At 42.9% G+C, this 27,826-nt stretch overlaps 1 protein-coding gene across 7 annotated transcripts in view; it reads right to left on the bottom strand.

The window, feature by feature from the left end:
- The window catches only part of INVS (inversin), a 519,828-nt gene that overhangs the window by 80,449 nt on the left and 411,553 nt on the right, over window positions 1-27,826 (bottom strand). For all 7 annotated transcript variants that reach the window (XM_033929645.1, XM_033929646.1, XM_033929648.1 and 4 more), the window contains exon 14: window positions 15,455-15,747. In XM_033929645.1, coding sequence (XP_033785536.1) covers window positions 15,455-15,747 — 293 coding nt within the window. The remainder of the gene's footprint in view (window positions 1-15,454; window positions 15,748-27,826) is intronic.

Raw genomic sequence — 27,826 nt, 5'->3', positions numbered from 1 at the left:
ATGCGGTGCAATAGTTCACAACAAGGTAAGATCAAAATTACTTATCTTGTAAGGAGTTTCAGCACACCAACGGTGGCCAGCGTTTTACACCTTAGGGTGTAAACATTGCCAATCGATCCTACAGTGAGAAAAACATATCGTGAACAAATGAACTCCCTTCAACTTACGCAGAGTGGACAATTAAACAACGTACATGTCTGTGGGAACGTCAAATAAAAGTGTCTCCATGCACTCCAAAGACGGCCGACACATGTACCAGTATGGAGGGGCATAATCAAAAAATATGTCTAAGTCCATTTTGGGCTTAAATCACTAGTCGCCCAAAGTCGGCAGTGTCTAAAGTCCATTCTTGAAAAATATGTCCCCCAATTTTATTTTATTTTTTTGAGAATCATCTAATTATACATCCAGCCGTTTGATCATCCAGACAGCTAAGTCGTCTATCTTTATACTCCATTCTCGACCAAAAATTCATCCAAGTCAAAAACACCTAGAATAAGACCTTTTGGACATGGGAGGGGCCAGCAAAGTGATGAATTGGACACCCAGACATGGCAGCACAGTAGTGGGGCACCTTACAGAACACTGCTGCGAACTTCACAAAAAGGGTGCCACATAAACATCTCACCAGAACTCCCTTATAGGTCATGGTGAGCCCTCCAAAACCTACTAGACCCATCGGTCTACAACCCCAACAGCCCTAGACTACTTAAGCCACCTCTGTGCTGCTCTACTAGGCTTTCCTATGCCAGGTACTGATGTTCTGGAGGTAGGTATGTACATTTTTATTCTGATTTTTATAGTGTTGGGGGGGGGGGGCAGTCTGTGTTCACTTGGGTAGTGGGGGGGGGGGGTCTGTAGTTTGTGTCTGCAGTGGTTATCTGGTCACTTTGGATACCTTCTGGGCACTTAGACCTGTTTTTACATTGCCTAAGTCACAACGTACAAGTTCCGTCTAGGCAGTCTCGTTAAACTTTCAGTTATACTTGCAGTACAACTAAGTCTAGCTCAGCCTACATTCCATTCAAACCCTGCCCTCACCACTCTTCCTAAAACGCCCCTTTCAGCTCTATGCTTACCACAACACTGAAAAGGCCTAAGCTGTTTTTAGATATGTCTAAAACCAGTTTCGATTATCGGCACTTAGATGACTTGTCTTTTGATCATCCAAGTGCTGATTTAGGCAAGATTTTAGACATATTTTCATTTTGATTATGAGCTCCATAAGCTTTAAATCACCACTGTGTGACATCATATCCCAGAAGTAAAACCTGACAAAGTCAAAGAATCAGTTAAACAAAAAACTTTATGTCATTCATAAAACTGTTCAAAAAACTGTGTGACATTCAGAAAAACTGATTCCATTCTACACTTGCCCTCCCCATTCGATGTTTCCCCACTTGCGATTTCACATAATCGTGATTTTTTTTGGGGGGGGGAGGGGGGACCCCCCCCCCATTTTTTTGCCTTCCCCCCGGCATCCCGGCCTTACCTGGTGGTCTAGCAGTCTTTTGGGGCAGGAGCGATCTTCCTACGCTCCTGCTCCGTGCAGATCGCTCACAGGAAATGGCTGTCTTGAGTTCCCATAGTATCTCGAGACTACGACGGGAACTCCCTACAGCCATTTCCTATTGGCGATCCACACAGGGCAGGAGGGTAGGAAGATCGCTCTTGCCCCGAAAGCCCGCTAGACCACCAGGTAAGGCCGGGATGCCGGGGGGAGGCGGGGGTGGGTCAGAGCTGGATATTCGCGGTATTTCCCTATTCGTGGTCCAACTCTGCCCCTATCCCCTGCGAATAATGAGGGAGATGTATAAATTTAAGTTAAGATCGTCAGGCTCTTCACTATGTAAAACATTTCTTCCTGTCATACAAGCTCTCAGATAAACGATCGACAATACAGCAGCAAAACTCTTCAAAACTGTTATTATGTTCTAAATCACAGTTCTTCAACCGCCGGTCCGCGGACCGGTGTCGGTCCGCAAAAAAATGTTGCCGGTCCGAGAAAGATTCGGGTCCCCAGCCACAGCAAAAAGTGCCGGCGTCAGCTGATGTGCAACTTCCTGTTGCCGTCGCTATGCCGACACTCCTGCCTTCCACCTCCTACTCCTGCCGCGTGTCTCCGCACCCCCAGACAAGCAGGGGCAGCTTTTTGTGCTTTTAACTTCGGCACACAGCTGCCCCTAAGCAGTATTTTAGCCGCGGTTTCATGAGGCAGCCTCGGGGCCTTTGGTAGGCCGGCTCGTTTCAATGATGCGATGTGGGCCGGCCTACCAAAGGCCCCGAGGCTGCCTCATGAAACTGCGGCTAAAATACTGCTTAGGGGCAGCTGTGTGCCGAAGTTAAAAGCACACAGAGCTGCCGCTAGCCTACATAGAGGAAACATTTGCTGGAGAGGGAAGGAGGGAAGGGAGTAGAGGTGCTCCTGGACAAGGGAGGGGAAGGGGCTACTGCTGGCAGGGGAGAAGGGAAAGGGAAGGGATGAGAGTTACTGTTGGATAAGAGGAGGAGGAAAGGGAGAAGGGGTACTCCTGGACAAGGGAGGGGAAGGTGCTACTGCTGACAGGGGAGAAGGGGAAAGGATGAGAATTACTGTTGGATAAGGAGAGGAAGAAAGGGAGAAGGTACTGATGGACAGGGGAGGAGGAACATTGGAAGGAAACAGCTGGCAGGGAGATTAGAGGAGGGAAGGAGTCAGGATGGAATGGAGAGATCAGATGAGAGAAAGGGGAGAGACAGAGGAATGACAAAGTAGAAAGAGATTGATGCTGGGAAGGGGGATCAGATGAAAAATAAGGAAAGAGGGACAAAGATGCTAGATCTGGTGTAGGAGAGAGAGGCATAGAAAGAACACAGATACCATATGGAAGGGGGAGGGGTAGAGGGCAGACAGTGGATGGAAGAGGCAGATGCTGGATTGAAGAGACAGAGGGCAGACGCTGGATGGAAGAGAGTGAAAAGAAGATGAAAGCAGAAACCAGAGACGACAAAAGGTAGAAAAAAATAATTTTATTTCTATCTTGTGATTAGAATATATCAGATTTAAAATATGTATCTTGCTAGAGCTGATGTTAGACATAACTGGGGAGTGCAAAGCCCAGGCAGTGCGTCTTTAGCTTCCAGCTGGCTTTAGGGATCTCTCTTACCAGGAGGCAGTTGCCCTAGTTCCACTCCCCTAACACCATTCCTGCCATGTGTGACTGTGGTATTCTGTTAGCATGATATTTGTGTAGCATTCTGTAATAATTTGGCTTATTCAGTTTTCTTGATAATAGAGGGGATATATGTGAAGGGGAGGGGAGACGGGGGTTTTGTTGATCCTTGCTCTGTATTATTTATAAAATGACAATTGTACAGAATATTGTTTCTTTTTATACTTTAATAAAATATGTTCAATATAAAATCATAACTATTTGATGCTTGTGCGGATGGGATCAGATGGTTAATGGGACCGAGCTCGCGGGGATGGGGCGGCAATGGGTTTTTTTAAAATTTCAGTCTTATTAGTTTGCCGGTCCATGAAATAATTATTTTATTTCCGCCGCTCCATAGGTGTAAAAAGGTTGAAGAACACTGTTCTAAACAATGTAACACTAGCAGGGCTTGTAATCTATTGTGCAATAAGCAACTCTTATGTTCAGTAACCCGCGTTTTAAAAGAACGTGTAGTCTGCCCCACATATATTCTTAGGCACAGGCAGATGATGATATAAACCACAAAGGATGTAGTGCAAGATGTTCTATGCATTAATCTAAATTTTTCACCTTTATGTAGTTGAAAGAAATATTCTTCATGTTCTAAAGTGATGTCGCATGTTAAACCCTTCTGACACTTGTGGTGACCCCCTGTATAATACGTGGGAGAAGGTACAGTTTCAGTATCTGAAGGGCTCAAAAGCTCTTTAAAGTTATTTTGTCATGTGAAAGCAATCCTGAAATGTGACTCCCTAAATGTAGGGTGCATTTATATTATGTTCCAATGTTTTCGAAGCACTTTTACCACACTATTGATTTTAGGAGAGTACTGTAAGATGCATGAACCACTTCATCGTCAGAAGTTTTATTGTGAGATGAAAATAAATCTCTGTTAAGGCGTTTCACTCTTTTATATAAGAATAACCTCTTTCAGTTAAACAAGAATATAGTTGTGTTCGAGCAGTGCTTGTTGCTCTTTGTACACTGTTTCAAGTTGACCTAAATAAAGATTAAAAAAAAAAGAATATAGTTGTTTACTTTGTTGTTTAATTCTGCTACATCAGAACATATCATCTGATATCTAAAAAACTGGGACATTGGTAGGCTGTGTTTCAAAGGTAAAGGATGAATACTGGAAAACTCAAGAAATGTATTTCTATCAGTTGTCTTCCTAAACATCGTTGTTTCAGAGCCTTTGGTTACTAGGACATCTAAAATGATATGTTCTGATGTAGCGCAATAAGAACAATTTTGGATTCATGTTTTACATAGTGAAGACTTGGAAACAAACAGGAGAAACTGCCTTCACACCAGTGAACAGCAAACACAACAACAAAGATGACCAATTGATGTTCAGTCTCTTTTATTAAGATGGACTCGACACAATTGTGTTTCGGCCCACACAGGGCCTGCCTCAGGAGTCTTTTTATAATCAAATCATACAAAATCCACCAAAATTCAGCACATTCTATAGAAAACTGCAGTTCAAGTGACTAGCCGCAGTTAATGGCGAGCAGCAGCAAACGCTAATCACTTGAGCTGCAGTTTTCTATAGAATGTGCTGAATTTGGGTGGATTTTGTACGGTTTGATTATAAAAAGACTCCTGAGGCAGGCCCTGTGTGGGCCGAAACACGATTGTGTCGAGTCCATCTTAATAAAAGAGACTGAACATCAATTGGTCACCTTTTTGTTGTGTTTGAAGCTTACATAGTGAAGAGCCTGATGATCTTTACTTAAATTTAGAATGGAATCAGTTTTTCTAAATATCACACAGTTTTTTTAACAGTTTTATGAATGACATACAGTTTTTTGTTTAACTGATTCTTTGACTTTGTCGAGTTTTACTTCTGGGATATGATGTCACACGATGGTGATTTAAAGCCTATGCTGGTATGTGTGTTGGCCGTCTTTGGAGTGCATGGAGATGCTTTTTTTGGCGTTCCCATAGACATGTATGTTGTTTATTTGTCCACTCTGTACAAGTTGAAAGGAGTTCATTTGTTCATAATATGTTTTTCTCACTGTAGGATCAATTGGCAATGTTTATACCCTGAGGCAGCAAGAATTGTGAAATGCTAGCCACCATTGGTGTGCTGATCCTCCTTGCAAGATAAGTAATTTTTTTGTATGTCATTTTGTATCTACACTTCCTTTCTCCATCTCTCTTTAGTAATGTAATTAATTTTTCTTCTTTATGTAATATTAATAATAATAATAATTTATTTCTTATATACCACCAAAGCCGTAATAGTTCTAGGTGGTTTACAATAAAGAAGGGCTGGACAATCAGTGAATGGGTACAATCAGCAGATACAGATACAATTAATATATGTAAGCAAGGAACTGGTACAATAAGGGTCAAAGTAAGGAGATCAGGAAGGAAGGTACGGAGGGAGGTCTTGGGGAGCAAGGGTAGGGTAAGGTGTCATTAGGTTACAAATCGGTTAAATAGATTAGTTTTTAATAATTTTCTGCAGTTTAGGTAGGATGAGGTGTGCAAGAAAATATTGCTCAGCCAATCATTTAGATGACCTGCTTGGAAGGCTAGAGTTCTGTTAATGTATCTTTTGTAACGGCAGGCCTTTAGAGTTGGATGGCTGAAGAGATGAGCTCTACGAGTGGGTCTGATTGGCCCAGGCGCCTTAGGCCCCACCAGTAGGCGGGGCTTTGGTACCGCTGGGCCAATCCGGCCCCATTCTTCGGTGGCCTACATGCCGGACGGACGGGTTTGGCACCCGTCTGTCCAGCCAACGACGAAAAGGTACGGGGAAGGGGGGTGGGGGTGGTCGTCCGGTGGGGTCATGGGTCGGCTGGGGGGCCCGATCGGGGGTTCTGGGGGGGCGGACATTGGGGGGAGGGGGGTTCGTCGAGGGCAGGAGGGCCTGGGATCCCTCCTGCCCATAATGTAGTGGGGGGTGTGGGTAGGGGGGTCGCCTGGGCCAGGAGGACTTGGGCTCCGTCCTGGCCCGAACGTGTCGGGGTGTAGGGGGGTCGCCTGGGCCAGGAGGGGTTGGGCTCCCTCCTGGCCCAAACGTGTCGGGGTGTAGGGGGGGTCGCCTGGGCCAGGAGGGGTTGGGCTCCCTCCTGGCCCAATCGAGTCGGGGGGGGGGGGGGGTCGTGGCTTCAACGGGGCAAGAGGGCTTGGGCTACCTCTTGCCCAGATGTTGTCGGGAGGGGGGGGTCGCAGTTTGCCATGGCAGGAGGGCTTGGCACCCTCCTGCCTGGATGGTTGTGGGGAGGGGAGGATTCTGTAACCGGTGTTGTTTTTGACAGACACCGGTTACAGAATTCAGCTTTTAGGCGAAGGACTGGCTCCTCCTTCGCCTAAAAGCCCTTCTGTTGGACGTTTTTGGCTTAGGTGTTTTTTTGTTTCATTATGGCTTAAAAGTGTAGACGTGCTGTGGGGGTACTTTTAGACGTAGTGGAGATTGGGTGTTTAGGCAGGGGAAGGCCATAATCAAAACATGGACGTTTGTTTTGGTTATGGACACTTTCCCTGCTTCTGGGTTGAACGTTTAGGGACTTAGGCCAAAAGGGGACTTAGACACTTTTTTTGATTATGCCCCTCCACCTCATTTCAGAACTTAGTTAGATCTTTCAAGAGATTCAGTCATTCTTTTGTCTTCAAACTGTTTTTACCCCTAAGGGACGGAAATGCAAGTTTTAATTTTTTTGAGCTTCCAGCAAGATGAGATCTATGCACATTCTAGTCTAGAGGGACTAGGGTGATAAAGATGCCAAATAGAATCTTAAATGCAATACAAACACATTTGAATTGGATTCTAAGATACACTGGAAGCCAATGTAATTTCTTAAGCAATGGGGTTATGTGATCGAATTTACTCTTACCTAAAATAAGCTTAGCAGCAGTATTCTGTATCAATTGAAGCCTCTGCAAACTTACCTTTGAAAGACCCAGATACATTTAGTTAAAGAAATCCAACCTTGACAAGATAATTGACTGAACCAATACCAAAAAGTATTGTTGATGAAAGAGCGCTCTCACTCTTCTCAGGATAGGGAGACTGAAAAAACACTTTTTAACAAGAGAATTTTCCCCAGCTGTTGTAACCCCCAGGCATCCCAAATATTTTCTCCTTTAGTTTTCCCAGCTTTTCTCTTCCCCAAACATCCAGCCCTCTCTAGAAAACTTTATTTATTTTATTTGCTTCGATTTCTAACCCGTCCTCCCAGGAGCTCAGAACAGGGTACAAAAGGACATTCACAATATATAACAATACATTACAAGGACATTTTGAAATCATCATACGTACTTCAGCTTTAATTTTCTTACACACACACCCAGCAAGATTCTCAATTCCTCCTCCTCTTGGAAGTGGTACTGAGACCTTTCCCCTTCCTATTCCTTACCTGGAATGTGGGTAATCCTTGACAGCATCGATGGGAATGCAAACACGCTCAGGACTAGCAGCAGACAAAAAACATGGCAAGATGCTGAAGAAGTTCAATGTTCCAGCATCCGACTCCTCTACCCAAGGCACACTGAGATTGAGTGCCTGAAGAAGCATGTCTTCTGGGTGGCAGTTCCAAAAAGGTCTCTATATCTACCAGAGGCACAACTGACATGGGGGGAGAGAGGGGGATCTAAAACAACCTCTGCATCTACCAGAGGCCCAGTGTGCTGAGGGGGGACAGTCCAAAGCTGCAGAGTGGGGCAGGCATCACTGCAATCCTGATGTAGGCAGGAGAGTCCAAAGCCAGCTCTTAGACTTCTTTTTACCTCCATGTGAAGCTCTAGGCTAACTTAACCTATAGGGCTGGTGACAGAACATGCTTAACATTTTGTGCCCTTTATTTCCATCACCCTGAGCTAGTGCCTCACCTGGTCCATAGGGTAAATCAGTACTTCAGGTTATATAATGTATGCCATGAGGATATGTATATAGGGTCCAAATATGGAAATATGTGCATGGCCAGCCTATACATGTACATAAGAATAGGCTAATTGGGCCAGCCCAATGGTCCATCAAGCCTAGTAGCCCATTCCCACGGTGGCCAATCCAGGTCACTAGTACCTGGCCAAAACCCAAAGAGTAGCAACATTCCATTCTACCAATCCAGGGCAAGCAGAGGCTTCCCCCATGTCTTAATAACAGACTATGGACTTTTCCTCCAGGAATTTGTCCAAACCTTTCTTAAAACCAGCTACGCTTTTACCACAACCTCTAGGCAACACATTCCAGAGTATAAGTATTCTCTGAGTGAAAAAATATTTCCTCCTATTGGTTTAAAAATATTTCCCTGCAATTTCATCGAATGTCCCCTAGTCTTTGTAATTTTTGATGGAGTGAAAAATTGATCCACTTGTACCTGTTCTACTCCACTCAGGATTTTGTAGACTTCAATCATATCTCCCCTCAGCTTTTTCTTTTCCAAGCTGAAGAGCCCTAACCTTTTTAGTCTTTCCTTATACGAGAGGAGTTCCATACCCTTTATCATCATGGTCACTCTTCTCTGAACCTTTTCTAGTACCTCTATATCTTTCTTGAGATAAGTAGATCAGAACTGAACACAATACTTCAGGTGAGGTTGCACCATGAAGCAATATAAAGGCATTATAATATCTTTAGTCTTGTTAACCATCCCTTTTTTAATAATTCCTAGCATCTTGTTTGCTTTTTTGGCCACAGCCACACATTGGGCGGAAGGTTTCATCGTATTGTCTACAATGACACCGAGATCCCTTTCTTGGGCGCTAACCCCCAAGGTGGACCCTAGCATCTGGTTACTGTGATTTGGGTTATTCTTCCCAATATGCATCACTTTGCATTTGTCCACATTAAATTTCATCTGCCACTTGGTCGCCCAGTCTTCCAATTTCCTAAGGTCTGCCTGCAATGTTTCACAATCTACATGCGTTTTAACAACTTTGAACAGTTTAGTGTCATCTGCAAATTTAATCACCTTACTTGTTCTAATTTCTAGATCGTTTATAAATAAGTTAAATAGCACTGGTCCCATTACAGATCCCTGTAACACTCCGCTGTTTACTCTCCTCCATTGAGAAAAATGACCATTTAACCCTACCCTCTGTTTTTTATCCGATAATCAATTCCTAATCCACAACTGAACTTTGCCTCCTATCCCATGACTCTTTAATTTTCTCAGGAGCCTCTCATGAGGAACTTTGTCAAAAACTTTCTGAAAATCTATATACACTATGTCAACTGGCTCAGGCTCACCTTTATTCTCGTGTGTATTCACACCTTCAAAGAAATGAAACAAATTGGTGAGGCAAGATCTCCCTCGGCTGAGCCCATGCTGACTGTCTCATTAAATCATGTTTTTCTACGTGTTCCACAATTTTATCTAATATAATAAAAGCCTAAGCCGCACATGCGCACTCCCACCACATGTTCCGTTTTCCGTGCGCTGTAGGGCACCGCAGGTAGGAGTGCGCATGTGCGCGAATCTCTCTCTCTCTTTCTCTCTTCAAGGTGGATGTAGGCCGCGGCAGCTGTCGGCAGCTGCAGGCCACAGCAGCTGTAGGCCGCGGTGGCTGTCGGTGGCTGCAGGCCGCGGCAGCCGAGCATGTAGCCGGGCCGAAGTTTTTTTTTAACTTCAAAGACACTGCAGTGGCTCCTCTCACGAGCCGCTCCTGCGTCGGAGAATGCGGCGATCGTGAGAGGAGCCGCCGGGAAGTTACACTGCTGGGGGCTCGGGCTGTTAGGTCCGTGCAGGCTCCTCTCGCGGTAAATGGAGGGAGAGGGAATGCTGCGGCTGCTGGACAGGGAAGTAGGGAAGGAGATAGGAAGAAAGACACAGGGACAGGGGCAGGGAGAGAGACAGAAAGACAGACAGACAAAGGGGGCCAGGGAGGGAGAGAGACAGAAAGAAAGACAGACATATATTTTACCACCAGAGGGAGGAAGGGAGACAGAAAGAAAAGAAGAAAGACACAGGGACAGGGAGAGACACTGAAAGACAGACAGACAAAGGGGGCCAGGGAGAGAGACAGACAGAAAGAAAGACAGCAGGACAGAGAGAGAGAGACGGAAATAAAGACAGACAGACATATATTCTAGCACCCGTTAATGTAAAGGGCTAAAATACTAGTTTTTTATAATTGTTTCCACCATTTTGCCCAGTACTGAAGTAAGGCTTACCGGTCTGTAATTTCCTAGATCTCCCCTTGAACACTTTTTAAAAATGGCGTAACATTGGCCACCCTCCAATCTTCAGTTACTACAGACGATTTTAGCAACAGGTTACATATCACTAACGGTATGGCAAAACAAACCAGGAAAAAGATCTCCACAATCCAAGCAGAAACAAACAACAGTGGAGATATGAAGTAATGTTGGTGTGCCATTTATTCAACAATCGTAAAAGTCGGTGCGATGGCTCAGTATGCACGTGTTTTGGCCAATGTGGCCTGCCTCAGGAGCCTTATTCAAAATATTCAGTTACTTGAGTGGTGTAAACTAAAATTAATGAAACACCTCATCCAAGTATTATGAATTTTGAAATTCCAACAAAACACAGGTGAAAAAACAACACTGCCAGGCGCAGGCGCCGATCTCTTGTGAAACTCATATATCGATGTTTTTGAACTGCATTTTCCAAGTTTCATTACCGCTCTTTCCACATTTGACACAAAATTCAATCACATACCTCTGGCTTGCTCTCACAGACATATCTTCCTCATCTGCCATGACAAAACATACAAAGTTCTTCCTCTTACTGTGACCCAACAATGAAGATTACGGCAGACCCAACTGCAGGTTCAGAAACACTGATGTATGAACTTCACAAGAACCAACACAGCGCAGCAACGTCTACTTCTTGGAAAGAAAATCAGAGGCAGTTTCATTACTTTTCAATTAGCCCATGGTATGCATGCATTTAAATTAAATCAAATTGCCACCAATAATTGCTTGTTAAGAAGTCAATTATCAGTGTTAATTGGCTCATTATTCAATTTAGTTGCACATCCAAATTTGTGTGCTCAATTGCAAACACCCTATATAGAATTTAGGAGATAATTCTAGATATAACATAACATAAACATAAAATACAGTTCTGTGCAGTTTAACAAATAAAGAAAACTAGCTGATGCCCCGGCGTTGCACGGGTATTTAATTATAGCAATAACACTGTAAATTGATTCAAATAAAGATACTTTATAGTGGTGAATGAAATTATTTTTTTACAGCTTAATAAAAAGTACAATATTCAAATTATAATGTGAAATATTTGACAAAATGAATACAATACAACTAACGCAAAACGTGATTATAAACAACAATTTTAGTTTCACCTCCTGGAGCAAGAACATATAAATTCTTGGGTGAACCCACCCTTGAGCAAGCAACATAGAGTTGTGGGCCGCGAGACCCCCAGAACATATCACCCCAGGTAGTGAGGGATCTGCATACCAAGTTTCGTTCAAATCGGTCAAGCCGCTTTTGAATTACTGTGAGAATGGCAGCTTTTTACATTTTTTCAATTGACATGAATGGGTGAAATCTGATTTTCTGTTTGTAGCTCCGCCCATGTGTGCAGGTGGGCCGCGAGACCCCCAGAACATATCACCCCAGGTAGTGAGGGATCTGCATACCAAGTTTCGTTCAAATCTGTCAAGCCATTTTTGAATTACTGTGAGAATGGCAGCTTTTTACATATTTTCCATTGACATGAATGGGTGAAATCTGATTTTATGTTTGTAGCTCCACCCACGTGTGCAGGTGGGCCGCGAGACCCCCAGAACATATCATCCCAGGTAGTGAGGGATCTGCATACCAAGTTTCGTTCAAATCGGTCAAGCCGTTTTTGCGGATCGCAGCACATACACACATACTTGGATTTCAGCAAAGCCTTTGATACAGTTCCTCATAGGAGGCTGTTGAACAAACTTGAAGGGCTGAAGTTAGGACCCAAAGTGGTGAACTGGGTCAGAAACTGGCTGTCGGACAGACGCCAGAGGGTGGTGGTTAATGGAAGTCGCTCGAAGGAAGGAAAGGTGACTAGTGGAATCCCTCAGGGTTCGGTGCTGGGGCCAATCCTGTTCAATATGTATGTAAGTGACATTGCTGAAGGGTTAGAAGGAAAAGTGTGCCTTTTTGCAGATGATACCAAGATTTGTAACAGAGTAGACACCGAAGAGGGAGTGGAAAATATGAAAAAGGATCTGCAAAAGTTAGAGGAATGGTCTAATGCCTGGCAACTAAAATTCAATGCAAAGAAATGCAGAGTAATGCATTTGGGGATTAATAATAGGAAGGAACCGTATATGCTGGGAGGAGAGAAGCTGATATGCACGGACGGGGAGAGGGACCTTGGGGTGATAGTGTCCGAAGATCTAAAGGCGAAAAAACAGTGTGACAAGGCAGTGGCTGCTGCCAGAAGGATTCTGGGCTGTATAAAGAGAGGCGTAGTCAGTAGAAGGAAGAAGGTGTTGATGCCCCTGTACAGGTCATTGGTGAGGCTCCACTTGGAGTATTGTGTTCAGTTTTGGAGACCGTATCTGGCGAAAGACATAAGAAGACTTGAGGCGGTCCAGAGGAGGGCGACGAAAATGATAGGAGGCTTGTGCCAGAAGACGTATGAGGAGAGACTGGAAGCCCTGAATATGTATACCCTAGAGGAAAGGAGAGACAGGGGAGATATGATTCAGACGTTCAAATACTTAAAGGGTATTAACGTAGAACAAAATCTTTTCCAGAGAAAGGAAAATGGTAAAACCAGAGGACATAATTTGAGGTTGAGGGGTGGTAGATTCAGGGGCAATGTTAGGAAATTCTACTTTACGGAGAGGGTGGTGGATGCCTGGAATGCGCTCCCGAGAGAGGTGGTGGAGAATAAAACTGTGACTGAGTTCAAAGAAGCGTGGGATGAACACAGAAGATTTAGAATCAGAAAATAATATTAACGATTGAACTAGGCCAGTTACTGGGCAGACTTGTACGGTCTGTGTCTGTGCATGGCCGTTTGGAGGAGGATGGGCAGGGGAGGGCTTCAATGACTGGGAGGGTGTAGATGGGCTGGAGTAAGTCTTAACAGAGATTTCGGCAGTTGGAACCCAAGCACAGTACCGGGTAAAGCTTTGGATTCTCGGCCAGAAATAGCTAAGAAGAAGAAAAAAAAAATTTTTTAAATTGAATCAGGTTGGGCAGACTGGATGGACCATTCGGGTCTTTATCTGCCGTTATCTACTATGTTACTATGTCACACATATATACACACATACATACCTCCGATTTTATATATATAGAAGATTGAAGATCTGCAGTGAAAACAAAAATCAGTCTTTCAGAAACCTCACATACAAATAGGCTTTCAACAGTTTCCTAAAATGTAGATAAGAAGTGGACCTGGATAACAAATTGATGAAAATCATACATGTTGCCCGCAAGCCATACAGTCCCTTTCTCTAACTTCACCTTCCCTTCTCACTTGCTCATTATTTAAAGAGACATTATTAAAGTTTCTCTTTCCTCCTCCTGTTGATGTCTCTTCTTTCCCTTTCTTTAATATTTAAATGTAGTGTAGACAAAAAATACTCGCAGGAGGACAGTGAGGAACTCCAGAGCGATTTGTGTCGGTTAGAAAAATGGGCGGAGAAATGGCAGATGAAGTTCAACGTGGAGAAATGCAAGGTAATGCATTTAGGCAGTAAAAATAAGGAATACGAGTACAGAATGTCAGGTGCAACTCTGGGGAAAAGTGAACAAGAAAGAGATCTGGGTGTACTGATAGATAGGACCCTGAAGCCGTCGGCACAATGCGTGGCAGCGGCAAAGAAGGCAAATAGAATGTTGGGCATGATAAAGAAAGGAATCTCGAGTAGATCGGAGAAAGTTATAATGCCGCTTTATAGGGCAATGGTCAGACCCCACTTGGAATACTGCGTCCAACATTGGTCTCCCTACCTAAAGAAGGATATAAAACTGCTGGAGAGGGTGCAGAGACGAGCAACTAAACTAGTGAAGGGTATGGAGAAACTGGAATATGAGGATCGACTTAAAACACTGGGATTGTTCTCCCTTGAGAAAAGGAGACTGCGTGGGGATATGATCGAGACCTTCAAAATACTGAAAGGAATTGACAAAATAGAGCAGAGAAGATTATTTACAATGTCCAATTTGACACGGACAAGAGGACATGAAATGAAGCTGAGGGGGGGCAAGTTCAGGACTAATGTCAGGAAGTTCTGCTTCACACAGAGAGTGGTTGACATCTGGAATACTCTCCCAGGGGAGATTATTGCGGAATCGACAGTCCTAGGCTTCAAAAGCAAACTAGATGCATATCTCCTTGAGAGAGGCATATAAAGATATGGTTGGCTATAAAATAAGCCAGGTGAATGCCTGGCGGGGCCTCCGCGTGTGCGGATCGCCGGACTTGATGGACCGAAGGTCTGATCCGGAGATGGCGCTTCTTATGTTCTTATGTTCTCCTGCACGCATGGGATAAGGTAGAAGCAATAGGTCAGGAGAAAGAAGCATTTCTACCCACTCCCATGGACTCATTCTCTGTAATGCTAATGCCTGTGGTGCTACTCTGTAGAAAAGTGGAGTGGAAGAAAAATAATTCACTATCATACAGTGTGAGTGACTGGAGCCTAGAGAATGTGACAACTCTCCCAAAGTATGGCTATATTGAAAATTATAGGCATCGTGGAACTTTGTACTTTTGGAGCTTCTGTCAGGTGTTTGTGACCTGGATTGACCATTGTTAAAAGCAGAATATTGGGCTAGATGGATCTTTGGTATGATCCAGTATAACAATTATGTTCTTCAGAACTGCTCATTGATAAATTCTTGAGTGTATTAAATAAATATTTTGTTTACCCAATCACCTCTCTTTACAAAACTGTTCTAGCAGCTGCCACTGTGGAAACTGATCTGAAGCCCATAGGTATTGAAAGGGCTTCGGGGCTTTTGCTGCATAGCAGCCACTAGCTCAGCTTTATAAAAAGTGAAGAAGTTATCAATGTGGACTAACGTTAAGATGTATTATTTTTAGTACACACTAATTCTATTAGTGTGTGCTAAGCTCTATTAAAAGGGCATAAAACAGGACCTGTGCTAAAATAGCACAAGTTAGTGGTAAAATAACAAATCCTAATGACAGCCTACCTTGATAATTATGCCCATAAGTATATTTTTGAATTCTGACTAACAATATTAAAAAGATTGTGCATGAATGGAAACACTGTACTCAAGTTGGAAATTTCACATCTTTGAGCTTCTACCAATTGTATTATATATGAAGCTATTAAACTATAAAATGTACCTTTTTTTCTTTTGCAGTCTTCACTATGCAGCTCTGAAGATTGACACTGGTCCTTTGGAGAGGATTTCTTTTGAGAGAATACAGGTGAGTCTATCTTGTTTCCTTCTGCTTGGCTTTTCAAATTTCCACTATATTCATCACTTGGTTTACCAGCCACAGGAGGTGTATTTGGAAATCTACTGTACTTGTCTCTGTTTTCAAGATGCTGGTGTGCCTCTTGGAAAAGATCCACTTGGCTCTGTATTCCTTTCTGCAATTCTGTTTCTTTCTTCTTGTTTTCTTCTTCTCGTTTCCTATAATTACATCAATATTAGGTATTCTTAAAAAATCAAGCACTGATAAAAAGCTCCAGGTTTCTGTTGTTTGATAATCTTTTTGTGCATAATTTACATGATAAAATGCATTGTTTGAATGCAGCCTTATGCACTTCTGATTGTATAAATAACATTATCTAACACTTTTTTAACATCACCCTATCATACTTGCCACATCAAATGCCATTTTTAGCAAGAGAAAACAAATGTTATGTCACCTAATATCGGGGCATGTTTACTGAGATGTGGTAAGCTGTCAGTGCATGCTAAAACCTGAACTAACACCTACTATATGTTAAAACAGCTTGTGTGGTAAAAGTCGGGTGTGGAATAGGGTAGGGACTGGGCAGGGTATGATAGAGATTGGGTGAGGACTACATATTGCAATCTGTGTGCTTATGTCAGCTGAGGACTTCCTCTGAAGGTGTTTCTTTTGCCAAGTTTGGCAAACAGCAGCAGCGTCCCTGAGTCACAAATGATGTCACATCAGTAGCTCAGGGATGCTGCCAGTGACTACTGCGCTTGGTGGAAGTTCTGGTTGCCTTAGGAGGAGGTTCTCATCTGGCAGTGCTTCGGGATCCTTACCAGCCACAGCAAGGGTTAGCAAGTACTTCAGCACTGGAGAAATAAAATAAAAAATGCATTTCCTTTTCTTTTGAACACAATACAAAGACATTTACTATATACATTTTCCAAAGCTAACATATTTCAGTCAATAAATTCTTTTTTTTGCCTTTGTTGTCTGGAGATTTATTTTTCCATCTATTGTTTCCAGTTTCTATTTTTTCTGCTTTCCTGTCTTCTGCAAATTCTTCTTTGACTTCATGTGGTTGCTGTCCATTGGATCCTCCTATCATGGTCCAGCATTTCTCTCTTCCCCCCATTCCATTGCACAGCATCCTATCCTGGATAATTTTCCCTCTTTTTCCACGCCACACTCCTGAACAGCATTTCTTCCTCTTTCCTCCACCTCCATGCAACATGTCTCCCTCTTTCTCTCACTGTCTAATCTTTCTCTCATTCCCTTTCTTTCTGCAAACGAACTGGGGAAAGAGAGAGAGAGAGGGAGGGGGAGGGATCCAGGGTGAATATCTCCCACCCACTCTACAGCCACATCCAATATTTCTCCCTCTCTCATCCCCTGGACCATGTGCAGCATCTTTTGCCCCTGCCTACCAGCCCCATGCCCACCCTTTCTCCTTCTATCATCTCTCTCTAGCACCATGCCACATCTCTCCCTCCATTCCCTCCATCACTATGTCCAACATTCCTCCCTCTTGCATCCCTTTCAATCTGTTCCCTCTCCATCACCATATCCAACATTTTACCCTCTCATCCTTCTCTTCCCCATGCATCTCTACCTCACTCCCTATGCCCAAAAATTCTCTTCTTCCATCTTTCCCTCTCACTCACACAGTCATGCCCAACAATTTTCCCTTTCTATTCCCTCCTCCACCTTCAACATTTCTATCCCTCTCTCCTATGTCCCAAGTTCATGCCCCTTTCCTCTCACTTCTGTGTCCCAAGTTCATGCCCCCTCCCTCTTTCCTTCCAGCCTTTGTCCCAAATTCGTGCCTCGCTCGTGTCCCAATGTGTTCCTTCCATCCTTTGTCCCACATTCATGTCCCCTCTCTCCCTTACTCAATGCTTCCTTCAGGGCCGTCCAGGTGGCCTCTTCATGCCTTCAGCCACACTTGCTTCTTCGCAGGGTTGTGGGCAGCGGCTCCTGCATTTCGCTGACTTGGAAGCTTTCCCGCTGATGTCAGCTCTGACGTTGCAGGAAAGGCTTCGGCAGTGTGCTGGGAGCCTACATGCATCTCTGTGAAGGGGTGCTTGCGGTTCATGGGCAGGAAGAAGGAGATGCTGCTGAGGCTGCTAGTCTGGGAGAGGTACAGGAGCCAAACTGATGGCCGCAGCGGGAGGATGCGGCAGCGGTGGTACCATTAGCAGCAGCAGGGCAAGAGATGATGGTGCCACATACCCCCTGCCACTGATATGCATAACCCCTGGAGTATGTGTACTGCGTGTTGAGAACCTCTGATCTAAGGAATGCAAAACATTAGGGATCAATTTCCCATAATTCAATTTATACAATGCTTTCAAATTAGCTGAAATTTTGACCCCTAAATATTATATTGCTTTCTTAGACCACATGAAAGGTAACTGAGCTTGCAGACTTAAAATTTGGTCACATGTCAGACTGATATTGAGCACCTCCGACTTGGTAACATTAATTCTGAAACTCAAAATAGTTTCACATAACTGGAGTTCTTCTAAGATACACAGTAGCGTTTGTTCAGGCTTGCCCACTGTTAGCAAATTATCATCCGCAAATAGTGAAATTTTATTTTCCTCCCTACCCATTAAAATACCATGAATTGCAAGGGGTTCTACTTCCAGGGCAAACAAAAGGGATGGGAGTAGGGGGGGAAGAGTGGACACACCTGATGGGTTCCCCTCATTAACTGAAAAACTGCAGAGTATTGCTCATTAACTATTTCTGGCCACCAGGTTCATATAGAGGGCAGAGATCCAAACAGAAAGGTTAGTGCCAAAGCCTATACCTTGTAACATCTGAAGCATAAAGCTCCACTCCACCCGATTAAACACTTCCTCAGTGTCAATAGCCAGAAAAACTATAGGATCTTGCCTATCTTTAGCCTGCATCTTACATTATCCCCTATGGTTCTACCCAGTACAAACCCAGCTTCATCTTCCTGCACTAAGATTTGTGGGTTTAAACCCACGCTGCTCCTTGTGACCCTGGTTAAATCTCTTAATCCCTCCATTGCCCCTGGTACATTAGATAGATTGTGAGCTCGCCAGGACAGTCAGGGAAAATGCTTGAGTACCTGAATAAACTCATGAAAATCATTCTGAGCTATCCTGGGAAAACGGTATAGAAAATTGAATAAATAAATAAATAAATAGGGCAAAACTGAATTAAATCTACCAGCTAAAACTTTAGCTAGAAGTTTCACATCCAGTTTTAGTAACGAGATTGAGCAGTATGAACTGCATAGGATGGGATCATATACTGGTTTAGGAAGCACCATAATTCCCACTTCTAATATGGAGGATGGTAAAGACACTCTGTTAAGAATCAGGGAAAAATAACCTGAGAATTTCTTATAGAATTTAGCCAATAAGCCATCCAGTCCAGGTGATTTGCCTGACTTCAAAGTTGAAATAGTCTTCTTAAGCTCCTGAGCATCAATTTCTATATTTAGTTGCTCCCTTCCCCAATCTCACTAGAAGAATTTGATCTAGTTATGTAGATCTAGAGAGGAAGTATGCAACTTAGATGTATACATTTTATAAAAATTAAGAAAACACTGTTTCATTAGATCAAGATCCTATACAGGCCTTTTCTCCTCATTTTTAATAGTTGTAATTTGAAATTATACCTGTGCAGTTTTAACCTGCTGTGCCACTAGTTTCAAAATATCGTTGATTGATCATATCTAGTTCATATTGTATTTTGTCCACCCACAAACTCTGAAGTTGTCTTCACTGTAAAGGTTTATCATGCTCCTGTTTGCTTGGGGACTTGAAAAGCTCTTATTCACATTGTAATATATCTTGGCGCAGCTGTCTACCCCGCTGAGTATGTCTTTTATGAAGCCTACTAGCCCATTTGACTAAATTCCCTCTAATGTAATCCTTGAAATCATCCCAAATCAAAGCAATGGAAGAATCTGGGTTAGTATTATCTATGAAGTAGTTTGTTATAAGATGCATTAGATCTGCAACTACTTCTTCCTCTTCCAAAAGGCTTTCATTAAATTTCCAAAATTGCAACAACTTGTCCATTTTATAGGAATTCCAGGATGGAGCATGGTCCAACCACACTATGGCTTCATTTTCAGAGTGGGATATGGCTGACATCAATGATTTATCACAAATATATAATCAATATGTGAATGATGTTTATGGGGAGCAGAATAGAAGATAAATTTGCAAGATTTAGGATGAAATTCCCTCCATTAATCCACTAAGCCTAACTGGTGTAGCAGGAACTTAACAGCTATTTTGTCCAATCTGTGATGTTGTACAGGTAATGTATTATCCAAAAGGGGATGCAGAGTGATATTAAAGACACCATTCAAACTCTATGTCCCTTGGCTCAGTTGGAGCAAACGTGTCTCCATAGCCAAATAAAAAACCTTCTGATCTTCACTGGAGGCATACACAGACACTATATTAAAGAAGGAACATTTTCTGAAATACTGCCTATGGAAGGGGTGAGGAAAGACTACAAAATTCAGAAAAGTTAAATAAGTGGCTAAAAACCTGATGGATGGGACAATATTTGGAAAAACAAAAGGCTGTTTTGTTATGATGGCCTCCATCTTTCTGACACAGGTAAAAGTATCCTTAGGGAGAAATACAAGCAATATATTTCTAGGCATTTAAACTGGAAGGTTGGGGTGCCAGATGAACTCCGGAAGTCACCCCCACCAAAACCAACAGCAAGAGAGTGACAACAGTGGAGAGAGAATTAAAATAAACCATTTTAGCAAATCACTTTCAGCAAAAAGGTAGATAGGAAGACTAGGCAGAAGGAAAAACAGATGGTAAGAGGGAAAACAAGTAACTGGAAAGCTATGAGCACAAATGCTCACAGTCTATGTAACAAAGTTCATGATGTGCAAGCCCCGATTTTGCAGGCAGACTTGGATATTGTTTCTATCATGGAAACGTGGTTCAAAGACTCCTATCAATGGGATGCAAACATACTGAGCTATACCTTATTTAGAAAAGACAGAGATGGTCGGAAATGTGGAGGGGTAGCTTTGTAGGTGAAAAACAACATTAAAGCGGCTAAGATGCAGAGGTCCTTGGGGAGAGGAAGAAGCAATGTGGATTGCCTTGGAAAGAGACAATCAAACATCTGTCCATATGGGCTTGTCTAACACACATAGAGAAATTAGACAAAGATTTGATGATAGATATTCAAAAGTTGGGAATGAAGGGGGAAGTGCTGTTACTGGAGGATATCAATCTGCCAGATACAGATTGGACGGTCCCATCTACAGAATAGGAAAGAAGCAGAAAGATTGTAGATGCTTTTCAAAGTGCATTGCTGAGACAAATGGTGATGGAACCCACAAGGGGAGAGGTGACGCTAGATCTTTTGCTCACAAATGGAGACGGTGTGTCCAGTGTCTGGGTAGTTGCCTACCTGGCAAATAGTGATCATCATACCATATGATCTGATCTACGGATTAAAGTGGAAAGTGGCCACATAAAAATTCAAAATTCTGGATTTTAAACATGCTGACTTTGTTAAAATGGAGGAGTACCTGAAGAAAGAGCTGAAAGGTTGAGAGGACCTGTGATTCAAACTGAAGGGAGCTATAAAAATCAACAACAGGTCGATATGCAAGGAAGGTTAACAAGAACAAGAGAAAAAAGAAACTGATATGGTTAACCAAAAAAGTTGCTGACAAAATAAAAGCAAAAAAATGTGGTGTTCATCCTATATAATAAAAGGCTAACTCGCGCATGCGCACTTCTATTTGCGTGTTCCGTGCGCTGTAGGTCTGTGGCCGAAGGAGTGCGCATGCGCGCGAATACGTCACCACCCGATCGCCTCCACAAGCCGGACCGCAGCCAGACGACGATCTCCGTTCCTCCTGCACCATGGCACACCAGGCATGTCCCTGCCTCCCCCGCCGCCGGCCTCGGGTTCCTGGGGGCCGGCGGTGCGAGCCGCCCGGCCGGTGCTGAGGCCCCGCCTCCCCGCTACACAGCGCCGCCAGACGCAACTGCAGCGCATGAGAGGAGCCACGGGGGTGCCTTTTAAAACGGCTCCCTTCTCCGAGTGCCCAGCCCCTCTTCCTTTTTTTGCGATCCATCGAGCGGCTACCCAGCCTTCTTCCACCACCTACCGAGCCTGACCCCGCCTCCACGGTTCCAACCGACACGGCGCCGCCAGACCCGGACAGCTTCAAATAGGAGGAAATAACATTAGGGCCCGACACTCACAGACCCGCGAGCAGGGTTGCCATGGAAACCCAGCCGCCATAACAAGACAGCAAGACCGGTCCTGGAAGAGAAAGGGAAAGCGAGGCAGAAAATGGGTGAGAACAGGAGAGCAAAACAGTGAGAGGGGGCAAAAGGGGAAGGGGAGGAAGAGTGGGAGAAACCCAGGCCAAAACCAAAAATAAAAACAACCACTGCCACAGAGAGGGAAAGGGACGCTTCCATTTGGGCCAGGGAAGGGTGGGGCTTCTCGGTGGATTAATAGGCTCCAGGGACATGGGAGAAAAGGGGGCTGGAAGCTGAAAGGAAAAAGATGGGAGAAGAGGGCTGGGGGGGGCCTAAAAAATGAGTTTGGAGCTGGGGCTGAAAATAGGGGACATGTGAAGGAAGGAGGCTTTAACAGGCTTAAATACTAGAGGGGATCAGGAGTGACATGCACAGCAGGGGCTTAGAGGGCAAGAGAGCTGCAGTTGGAGAGACTGAGGAAGGGAATGTTCAGATAAAGAACAGAGACTGAAGAAGGAATAAAATAAAAAAAAAGAGACACCTACAGGGAAACACAGGATCAGGAGCATACAGAGAAAACAGAAGTTTGAAGGAATCAGGAACATATACAAAAAGGAGAGCAGAGACCCCTGCAAGAAGAGAAAAAGAGCAAAGAGACTGGGGATGAGAAAGAGAGCACAGATGCTTGCAGGGAGAAAAGGCTAAGCAGTAATGTTACAGCTTGAGAGTGCAGACTGAGGAAGAAAGCAGAGACAGCGCTACACAGGGAAATGGAGGGAGGAAAGAGACAGAAAGAAAAAGACAGACATATATTCTAGCACCCGTTAATGTAACGGGCTTAACAACTAGTGAAATATAAAGCAATGCAAGATGAGGAACACAGAAGAGATTACCAGATAAAACTGAAAGAAGTGAAGAGAGACATAAAGCTGGCGAAGGCTCTAGTGGAAGAACAAATATCTAGAAACATAAAGATGGGTGACAAGATTTTTTCAGATATATCAATGAAAGGAGGAAGGCTAGAAATGGAATTGTGAGATTGAAAGACATTATAAACTGCTATGTAGATAGTGATGAGGATAAAGCAGAGGTGCTTAACAAATACTTCTCTTCTGTCTTCACCAAGGAAAATCTGGGAGTAGGACATCTGTTGGCTATTAAAGGTGCATCTAAAATTGAATTTTATTTTATTTATTTATTTTAAAAGTTTCTATACCATCTAATTCCTAGGTGGTTTACAAATGTGCACATATATAATAGCTAAAACAGCACAAGAAAGGAATAAAACATCTAAAATTTAAATACACAGTAATTCCTTAAACAGGAGAAATCAGACCCTATAAAAAAGCATTGACAAACAATTGTGTTTTGAGGAGCTTCCTAAAAGTTCCCCTCTCAGTGCATTTTCCTACCAGTGAATTCCATAATATCACCCACAACAGAAGGTCACAGCGCAAGTTTCAACATATTTTGGATTAACATTAGCTTTTAACAAAGTAGAATTTTCAGAACGTAGCAATCTTTTAGGCTGATAAGTAATCATCTTACTCTTAAAATACTCTGGGATTGTATCATACAAAAACTGATGACAAATCATTGCAGCCTTGCACTGTACTCTAAATACTACTGGCAACCAGTGCAATTTCTGAAGCCAAGGTGTAATGGAAGAAAGTGTTTATGAAACACTTGAAAAACTGAAAGTGGACAAAGCCATATGGCCGGATGGGATCCATCCCAGAATTTTGGGAAACCTCAGAGGGGTTTGGTGGGCTGCTATATTCACGTTACCTCTCTCCTAAAATCACTTAATTGGCTTCCCATCCATTTCTAATCTAGTCTTCGATTTATATACTGGGCCATCTCCCAGTGGAGCTTGACTCGGTTTACAAGTAATTAAAGACAAGTAAAAAAACGAACAAGAGCATAAGAGAAAATAAGTGTTGTAGCGCAATCAATTCATTGAATCTTTAGGTAAACTCTTCAAGTATTGTATAAATAATAAAGTTTTTAGGACTTTACGAAATTGTTGTAACTGATCTATCAATCTGACAGAGTTAGGAAGCCCATTCCACATTTCGACCAGTTTATAAGCGAAAGATTTACTGAGTTTCCCGGCTGATTTAATTCCTTTGAAGGAAGGGAACAGTAGTTTATATCTCTGTGTATTCCTCGAATGGCAAGATCTAAGGGTATTCCAGTATAAAGGGACCAAAGGGCTAAGTATTCCATAGAGAAGCTTAAAAATGACGCAGGCGCATTTAAACTGGATCCTAAAACGGATTGGAAGCCAATGAAGCTTTCTTAACAGAGGAAAGTAATGATCACACTTTCTCTTCTGTATTAACTGAAGCCTTCTTAAACTACCCTTTTTGATACCTAGATATATAGAATTACAATAATCCAACTGGGCAAGTACAATAGACTGTACCAGCACTGAAAAATGATCTTGATGAAATAATGATCTAACTTTTCCTTAACATACGTACATATATCTGAATTTCTGGGTTAAATGTAGCTACTGAAGACAGTCAACCAAGTCAATATTTATCAGCTGGCCAGCTAAGCCATAGCGGCCAAAGCTTTTTAGTGGCCTTCTTCCTGCTTCCGCAAAGGCAGGACCCAGCAAAGAGGAAGTTTCCAAATTTTGACATCAACCCTGGGAGCACCCCCTTATGGTCTGCACCCAGGGCAGACTGCTCCTTCCCCCATTGGTACGCCAATGAGTAGAAGGCAATAAAGTGTTGAAATGAATGGAGTTCACTCTGAGGAAAGGGATGTTAAAGGATAGGTTCTTGGTCTAGTTACTTTTTATTTTTTGTAAGCAAAATTGTGAAAGGATTGTCTGGTAAGGTTTCTTTTTTCAAATGATACCAAAAGCTGCAATATGGTAGATATCTTGAATGATATGGCTAACATTAGGAAGGATGTAGCAAAACTTGAAAAATGGTCCAGAATTTGGCAACTAAGAATTAATGCAGTTGTGTGACAGCTGGAGGGAATATTTTGAGGGTCTGGAAGGAGAGTATTCCACCTTTTAAACAGCCATGCCCTGTTCTTTAACTACTACATTTAACTCGGTCTAGATCTGTAGACTACAGAAGTTGTAACTCCTTTTCCTATAGATATGCATTGGATTATTTTTTTTGAGGGCTTATTTCACTAGAACCCTTAGGGCTCATTTTACGAAGGTGCACTAGGGCCTTAACGCGTGGAATTGTGCACGCTAAATTGCCGCACGTGCTAGCTGCTACCGCCTCCTTTTGAGCAGGTGGTAGATTTTTGGCTAGCGCACACTATAGCGTGCGCTAATCCGGTGCGTGCGCTAAAAACGCTAGCGCACCTTCGTAAAAGGAGCCCTAAGTTATCTGACTCATTTTCAAACTTGTGCCTTCTTTTTTTATTGGTGTTTCCATCATGCCAGTTTCATTCCATGCCATTAAATTTTTTGAGATGTTTTGCATCCAGACAGATAGATAAATAGCTAGATAGCATTCTCAACAACTTTTGTGTAATCCTCTCTATATTGAAAATAATTAAAGATTGAAAGGTAAATTTTTAAATCAAAGTCAAAGGTAATTATCATTCAGTTTTACCGCATGCTGTAGATAAGGTTTATCAAGACAGCAAGAATATTAGTTGGTAATTTGTAGCCATGAGATATGCATTAGCCAAGTTTAACTGAAGTGTAGACAGATGGTGAAAACATAATGTCTCCTTTACTTTATGACAGCGACATAAAATTGTGATTAGATTAAATTGCTATATGTGCCAACAAAGTCCCATATATGCACTCTTGTTTTGCTTCACCACAGTAAGATATCTCCACAGTGCTTAAAGCATTTTTATTCTTTTCAACCCAGCAGAAGTTGGAAAGAATTATACAAAACAAGTCAAGAATATCTCTCTGTCCGGGGGTAAAATAACTCTGAAAATTTAACTTAATATGATAACACTTGTCATATGTGAAAAACTGATTAAAAGACACATCAGGTTCAGAAATGAATCAAATTGGACTGAGGGTTTCTCAGAATAACACCCCCCCCCCCCACACACACACACAAAAAAAAGTCTAATACATTTTTATGGCAGGAGTTCCAGCTTGTGTATCATAGAAACTTACAATATAACAAAGCAGTCTTAGGGACTTCATCCTTTCAAATTGCCTCTCCTTGTTTTCCATTCTCCCAATCCCCCAAACTACTCTGATGCATAAACTGCCCACCACCTAAAATTACCCTATGCAATTGCCAACCCCAGAAGTGCCTGATCTCATAAAATATCCCATAGACTGCTGCCACCTCCAAAACTTTGCTGATAAATTATGAAAGTTGGATGTTTGGTCCTCCAAAGAAATAAATCAGGAAAGTCATGTGAAATGTGGAGCATGTTCTATATTACTGTAGAAGGGTCATTCTTTAATCTGAAAAAAGTTAATCAGACTATATCAATACAGTCTTCTACTAATTGTGATTCTAAGAATGTAAAATATTAAATTGCTGTCCCTGTGATTTAGTATATATTGGTCAAACTTCATGTGCCTTCAAGTAAAAAATGAATGAGTATCAGTACTATGTTAATTCAGCTACAGCCTTTGGTTAAACATTGAAATTACATCATAAATTTAATGACTCGCGCTGTACAGCAATTGCCAAGTTAAAGCTGACTATAAGAGGTGGAAATGTTGGGAATCGCTTGAGACAGTTGGAACAACACTGGATATTTAAATTAGATACTATGGAACTGAATGTCCCAGATGAAGCCATTGAATGGGATGCATTTTTTTAATATCACTGTTTCTTTAAATTTTTACTAAGAGATGATTGTCTATTGTCATGATGGCACTTCTTTGAAAGTCTGCCAAAATCTTGTCTTTTTCAAAGTGGAAATTCCTCCTCCTGATACAGCATTTATGCTAGAGAATGACACAGTGAAAAAATTTGTCTCTGTCACCGCCCCATCTCTATGACCACCGTCCCTGTCACTGTCCCGTCCCCATGACCACTGTCCCTGCCCCATCCCCATCCCCGCCACCACTGTCCCTGCCCTGTCCCCACATCCATACAAGCCTCTGTACTGCAATATTTAGCTTATTCCTTCCTTATAAATCAAAGTTCTGGCTGCTGAACTAGAGAAAGAGATGCTCAGCTGGCAGGGCTTTGTTTATAAATTTTTATCAATACAACTAATATACTACTTTATTCTAAAGCAAAAAAATAAAATAAAATATAATTTTTTTTTTCTTCCTTTGTTGTCTGGTTTCTGCTTTCCTCATCTTCTCCTCATTCAATTCTTTCCATCCAATGTCTGCCTTCTCTCTGAATCTTCCATTTGCTCTGTTACTGTGCCTCTCCCTTCCATCTCTCCCTCCACCTCCCCCAATTGGTCTAGCACCCATCTTCTTCCCTCCGCTCCCCCCATAGTCTGGCATCTCTGTCTTCTTCCCTTCCAGCGTCTTCTCCTCACTCTCTGTTCCCCATTTTCCTTAAGCGCCTTCTCCCCACTCTCTCTTCCCCATTTCCTTTCAGCATCTGTTCCTCCCCACCCACCCTTCCCAGTTCCCTTCAACGTGTTCCTCCCCACCCCACCTTCCCCAGTTTCCTTCAGCGTCTGTTCCTCTCCACCTACCTTTCCTCCCTTTCTCCATCCCTGCCCCTTACCTTCGTGGCGGGCGATTTCTAAATTTCCTTCCTACGAGCAGCTGGAGTGTTGAAGTTGTGTGTGGCAGCTCTTCTCTATGAAACAGATGGAGCGTGTACGGATCATCGGCCTCTGACCCTGGTATCGCATCAAAATCCATATCTAGTTCTCCAGGGAACCCAGCTTGAGCAAGAGAGAGTCCAGGGTTGTAGGTCTGCACTCCTTCCTCTTCCTCCTCATCTAAAACTACCCTGCACCGTTTGGCTCCCTGCTGACCTCCCCCCACCCCAAACAGTGGTCGGGCCAGCGTCTCCTGAGCCAAACTACTCCCTGGATTCCCTCTTGCCCGATCTGAGTTGGCCCTTTGCAACAGAAAAGCTTTGTGAAACAAGAGAACAAATTCCGGGGAAGAAGACATGGGTCCTTC

This window comes from Geotrypetes seraphini, chromosome 2 (assembly GCF_902459505.1).
Source record: "Geotrypetes seraphini chromosome 2, aGeoSer1.1, whole genome shotgun sequence".
Lineage (NCBI taxonomy): Eukaryota > Metazoa > Chordata > Amphibia > Gymnophiona > Dermophiidae > Geotrypetes > Geotrypetes seraphini.
The sequence above is the reverse complement of the archived record's forward strand: the minus strand, read 5'-3'. Positions and strand labels throughout refer to the sequence as shown.